At 31.4% G+C, this 6,448-nt stretch overlaps 2 protein-coding genes across 2 annotated transcripts; one reads left to right on the forward strand and one right to left on the reverse strand.

Moving 5' to 3' along the window:
• Nucleotides 1-4,177: 4,177 nt before the first annotated feature.
• LOC147789161 (NAC domain-containing protein JA2L-like) lies at nucleotides 4,178-4,824 on the reverse strand. The gene is made up of 2 exons (XM_087118235.1): nucleotides 4,457-4,824; nucleotides 4,178-4,364 (listed from the first exon to the last, which is right to left on the reverse strand). The coding sequence occupies exons 1-2, from the start codon at nucleotides 4,822-4,824 to the stop codon at nucleotides 4,178-4,180; spliced, it is 555 nt and encodes a 184-aa protein (XP_086974361.1).
• A 594-nt stretch (nucleotides 4,825-5,418) lies between these two features.
• Nucleotides 5,419-6,206, forward strand: LOC111776335 (NAC domain-containing protein 30-like). Its single transcript, XM_023655765.2, has 2 exons — nucleotides 5,419-5,872; nucleotides 5,948-6,206. Exons 1-2 carry the CDS (start codon nucleotides 5,505-5,507, stop codon nucleotides 6,204-6,206), a joined length of 627 nt encoding a protein of 208 aa, XP_023511533.2. The 5' UTR covers nucleotides 5,419-5,504.
• Nucleotides 6,207-6,448: the final 242 nt, after the last annotated feature.

Raw genomic sequence — 6,448 nt, forward strand, 5'->3', positions numbered from 1 at the left:
TTTTGACAATGAATGGAACTTCTGCATTTTTTTTTTTTTTTTAATATGAGATTTCCGTTTATTAGAATGCAAAACGTGACCAGATTTTCCATGGCTCCATTTCTCCATAAAGATCACAGTCCAAGACTGCACCTTTGAAATATGGTTGGCCGTGAATCTTCCAATGTAGACATTCAAGAAGTTGTGGATCGGTAGGCCTGAATCTCACTCCCACGGGCAAGAGAGAGCGATCATGAAAACCCATTAGTATTTGAGAAAGACTCAGTGAATGTATTTCTCGTGAATATATTTCTTGATATTCTTGGAACGAGCTTTTATAGGTTTGTATGTTGTTATATTTGATGGTAATAAAAATCTAATTAAAATATTAAAAAACGTACAAAGAAAAAAAAATCAAAATACTCAAAATGGTTATAAAAAAAATCCTTAAACTTTTAGTTTCAAAATATTTTTATTTTTAAAATACCATCTTTCAAAAAATTTAAAAAATGGCCAAATTTAAACTTTATTATATTTTATTTTATTGTTAGAAACATTTAAAAACAAAATTACAATTTTCACCCTAAAATATAATAATAATATTTTTTAAAATTATGTTCTCTTCAAATCTTATTTTCTAATTTAATATAGAAAAAAATGTGAAACTTTTTAAAATTAAATTTTTAATGCATAATTTGGATATATGTGTGATGCATATTGTATTCTAAACACGTTTTGGGAATCAGCAATAGCTAAGCATTATGGTCACCACAGTTCAAGCTAAGTACGAGTGGTCACTGCAACTTGTAGCTCCACAAAATTGGGAGCATTTTTTGGTTTCATACGTTACCAGATGTTTTTCCATATTTTCCGTATGCAGTATGATATTTTAAAAAATTAGTTATGAAGTCTCGTCATTTATCACGAGGCATTATGACAAGCTCAACTGTATTGACTAAACAACAATTTTCATCAGTTGGAGTAAAGTTTTTCACGATTTCTAATAGAACGGTACAACTCAGTAAAATAGGAGTTGACGGGAATAAAGACAAAGAGTAAATACAGATAAAAAAGGAAGAATCCGGAGTTAAAAAACATAAACTAAATATAGAGAGAAAAATAAATACAGTGAGCAAGAAAGCACATAATAACTTGAAATAACTGTATCTTTTCAAACTTGAAATTGATGTCATGGGCTCACATAGATGGACTTGAATTTCAAAAGTAAAAATTGAACTTTTTTTATTTTTTTATTTTTTTAAGATCGTAATGACCCAAAAATAAAATAATATGAGTTGAAATTTTTGACTCTTTCGAAATTATCTCGTGGTTTGGTGATTTCCTTGTTGGGGCGCAAGCTTGAGATTAGAGGAACGCTCGTGAAAACTATCAGCGTTGGAAGCTAAAGGGATAAGTCATATTAGGTGTTTATTCGAAGGTAAGAAAACCCATTTGATCGAATCTTTAAATCTCTCGATATCTTGGTTTATATTGAGTAATAAGTTATGAAATAGGGCTTGTTAGAATCGTAATAAGGAGATCTATAAAGTTGTAGTGGAAGTCGGGACGAAATGCGGGCTATAGAGGTGGAATATGGCTTCGGGATATAATAGGCATTAACGGAAAAGCTGGGAAAAATTGCAGAAACGTGAGGTTGAAGACGAGCGCATGAGAGACACGCGAGGCGCGTGGAGTCCGCGAGTGAGAGTGCGACTGCGCGCAGATCAGGCGCGTGTGATGCTATTTTGATTTTCGGTTTGTTCCGTTCAACTCCTTTTAACCTGTTCTACCAAGATTGACCTATACTGAACATGAAAATTGCGAAATATAGGTCTAATTGGAAGGAATTGGGTTGAAATACCGTATTAAACGTACATCCAAGGGAAAAGGAGTTCGTAACCAGGTAAGTAGCATATCGTTCTTTAAACTAGTTCTTAACTTGTTTACAACGTGTGAGTACGTTGTTTACATGATTAAGAGCTTAGTATGTTAAAATGAGCTTTGATGATATTGAATGCTTATTTATATGAGTATTATAGTCTACTAATTCCCGCGGAGTTCCTGATCAACGCGTTGAGTGCTAAGTCAGGGAGCATGAGTATTCCTGACCATTGGTATAGGAGATAAACAGGCTGCTAGAGAAATTAGTAGACAGTCCAAAAGTTAAAGATAAGCATATCGAGAGAGAGTCAGTAACCTAAGCTGGAGGTAGCTGAGATACCTCATTAATGAACAAATGACCCTCGTACGAGAAACTAGAAGTCAATGACAGAATAAAACTTAAAAACACGTTGAAAGACTAGTTATGAATTCATGAAAGATAAGCTGGTTACTTACTAGGTAATTTAATTACTCATCAAAATTATTTTTAACTTTTCTTTCCAGATTTATTTGATGCAGGTCAACCGAGGACGAGAACAGTGGGCTAGAGACTATTAGGAATTCATGTATGTGTCTGTTTTGTGTACTTATGCTTTCACTGTCAAGAATTTACTTAGGTTGTTTCTTAAATGTTTTACACGATGTTTTTGGAAATATTTTGAAATTTATGATTGGTTGTCGAAGTTTATAATCGATGTTAGTGGTAGCTCCTGTGAATCGCGTTGACAATGAGCGGGTGTTACAAAGATATATTCGTGACAACAACTTAAGCTAACCATGTAAGTGACCTTACTATCGGCATAATTATATTTGATGTTAACACGTGCCCTGTAATTCTGTACGTGTCATATATATATATATATATATATATATATAAATAAATTTTATTATATTTAACATATAAAATATAATTCCCTATTTTTTTTTTATAAAAAAAAGTACTTATTAATATGCGTAAATGTATTAAAATGGAAGCAAAAATATAGACAATATATATATAATATTGTAAAATAAATTAAATATTTAATTATTTAGTAATAATATATCAGTCAATAAGTCATGGCCACCGTGGCCACAATTGAAAGAGAGAATTAAGGGTGCATTCAACTCGACAATTCGGACCAACCTAACTCGAACTATAAGGGTTTGGTTGGGTTCATTTTTCTGAACCCGAACTGACTCGATTCAGTTTCAGGTTCATGGGATAAAACCCTCGGGTTGACCCTAGCCAAATAAAAATATATAAAATATATTAAGAAGAACTGACTCGGTTCAATTTTGGGTTCATGGGATAAAACCCTCAAATTGACTCGAGCCAAATAAAAATATATAAAATATATTAAGAAGTTAACCGTAATAGTAGGTTTGTCAGTTTCTTCGTCCCTATCAAATACCTTTCATTTTTGTTATTATTTAATTTGGATCAGTTTTTCAAAATCTATATATTTCTTTTATTTTTATAATAGTTTAGGGTCCTCTAACTCTATCAAAATCACGTATAAATAAGTTTATTTCAATTAAAATATTATAAATTAAAATATTTTTATAATATATATATATATATATATATATATATATATATATATATATATTTGTTATATATATATATATAGTAGGTTTAAATTAATCATTTTTTATTATTTTTTTTAATTTGATGAACTATTCTTATATTTTTCTTACTTTAAATATCCGTAGTTTTATGACAATGATAGTTGAATAATTATAGATTAATTTTTGAACTTTTAATTATCTTTTATATAAGATTGTATCCCAATAATTATAAATGGTGGATAAATAATACTTCCTTAAAAAAATAATTTTTTTTTAACAATTCGACAATCCAACACGAACCCAACCCTAGAGGGTTGGGTTGAGTTAAGTTGTGAAAATTTTCGGGTTGAGTAAAAAAAAAAATTCATCAATCCAACCCAACCAGTACCATTACATCTTAGAGAGAATATTGAATGCGTGAAAACATCTTATATAAAATTTATAAATGATTGAATTTCTATTTTTTAAGGGTAAAATTTTGAAGGGAAAATATGATAAAAGAGAATTTTAAGGCTTTTTGAATAAAAAAGGGAGAGTTTAATTATTATTTTCGATTTCACAATCCAACTCTCTATTTTATTAACTATTTAAAAAAAAAATATCTATTTTCCACAAATATTACATAAATAACTAAAATCTAATAAAATTCAAATATTAAACGAAATAAAATTGATTAGATCATCTTAACGTTGCTACTGTGTCGGTTGTAGTGTAGAATCACATATTTGACTGTCTCATTGTAAGACTTCCGAAAGAATTCAGGTGGTCATTCTTCTCTTGCTAAGTTGCTGCTCCTCGAGATCTTTTGTAATTTTCTTTTAAGTCTTTCATTCTTTTTGAATCGGCATAAAACATAATCTGAATCTACCGCTTGTTGTATCGAATCTTGATGTAAGCTATATTCATGCATAATCCATTCGCCATGATGCTCGGGCAACTGGACATTCTCGTACCTAAAATGTATTCAATGACTTAAATGTTCCAAGGACACAAACATAAGGTTAAAGATTCTAACAAAAATTGAAATCAAAATGACAGAACGAACCTAAAGCGTTTGCAATAGCCGATTATTGTTTTATCGGTTTTGGTAGCAAAAATTGGACTGGCCGAGTTCTCGCCACTCCATGTACCGTTGGCCAAGCCAACCTTGCGGTTGATATGCGCCGACAAACGTCCAGAGTTATTGGTGGACCTCTTGAGTTTGGTGAAGAAATAGAGATCTTCGCAGTCGGTGCCTCCAAAACGTAGCCAGATTTCCCATGGCTCTATTTCTCCATAAAGATCAGAGTCCAAGACTGCACGTTTGAAATATGGTTGGCCGTGAATCTTCCAATATAGATATTGAAGAAGCTGTTGATCAGTAGGTCTGAATCTCACTCCCACAGGCAAGAGAAGGCGATCATGAGAATCCATTAGTATTTGAGAAAGACTCTGTAAATGTATTTGTGGTGAATGTATTTCTTGATATTCTTGGAATGAGCTTTTATAAGTCTGTATTAAAATTTAAAAGATATTTGATTGTAATAAATATGAGATCAAAATATTTTAAAATTTAAAAGATATTTGATTGTAATAAAAATCCGATTTAAAAGATAATTGTAAAATATTAAAAAGAATATTTTATGGTTATTTGATTGTAATTGAAATCTGATTAAAATATTTTAAAATTTAAAAGATAATTGTAAAATATGGTTATTTGATTATAATAGAAATTTAATTAAAATATTTTAAAACGTAAATAAAAAAAAATAAAAAAAAAATATTATTAATTGTTAAAATTAATCGACAAATTAGGTTCTAAATATAGGCTAAATTAATAAAAATGTGTCGAAGTAATTACATATATTTTCAAAATGGTTCAATAATATCTTAAATTAAAAAAAAAAAAATTTGTATAAATTGCGAAACGAGGCATAACAAAAAGGCCAAAAAGTTTGTTTAATTATAATAGTGGCCCAGGTTGGTTTTGTTTGTTCTTAAGCAGCCTTAGTTTGAACCAAAATTGGACGAAATTCAACTAACCACATACAAACCCTAAAGCCTCCTTCCAACAATTTCAACAAACACATTCACCCATTCTTTATCAAATTTTAATGGATTCTCGTAATCGCTCTCTCTTGCCTGTGGGCGTGAAATTCAAGCCTACCGATCAGCAGCTTCTTCAGTATCTAAACTTCAAGATTCACGCCCTCCCATATTTCAAAGGTGCAGTCTTGGATTGTGATCTTTACGGAGAAATCGAGCCATGGGAAATCTGGCTACGGTTTGGAGGCATCAACGGCGAATATCTCTATTTTTTCACCAAACTCAAGAGGCTAACCAATAACTCCGAACATCTGTGGGCGCATATCAATCGCAAGATTGGCTTGGCCAACGGTACATGGAGTGGCGAGAACTCGGCCAGTCCAATTTTTGCTACCAAAACCGATAAACAAATAATCGGCTATTGCAAGTGCTTCAGGTTCGTTCTATTATTTTGATTTCAATTTTTGTTAAGAATCTTTAATCTTTTGTTTGTGTTCTTGGAAAATTTTAGGTACGAGAATGTCCAATTGCCCGAGCACCATGGTGAATGGTTTATGCATGAATATAGCTTGCATCAAGATTCGATACACCAAGTTGTAGACTCGGATTATGTTTTATGTCGACTTAACAAGAATGAAAGAGTTAAAAGAAAATTACTAAAAAATCTTGAGCTACAGCAACATAGCAAGAAAAGAATAATGGCGCCAGGATCGACCATTGAACAAGACACTATGTATGACACGACCATCGATCAAGATTTCGATTTATAATTTTGACAATGAATGGTGCTTCTGCATTTTTTTTTTAATCTGAGATTTCGTTTATTAGAATCCATAACTCAAAATAAAAAAATATGCTAAAAAGACTCGTGTTAGTCTGTGAGGATAGTCTTCACTTTTAGAAACGACAAGTAATGTGATCATGTCGTAGGAGATGCAATCTCCACTCTTAGAAACGAGGAGTAAGTAACGTGACCATCTTGCACGATATGCAGTCTTCACTGTTAGAAGCA

This window comes from Cucurbita pepo, chromosome 15 (assembly GCF_057944985.1).
Source record: "Cucurbita pepo subsp. pepo isolate OVF chromosome 15, ASM5794498v1, whole genome shotgun sequence".
NCBI classification, from domain to species: Eukaryota; Viridiplantae; Streptophyta; class Magnoliopsida; order Cucurbitales; family Cucurbitaceae; genus Cucurbita; species Cucurbita pepo.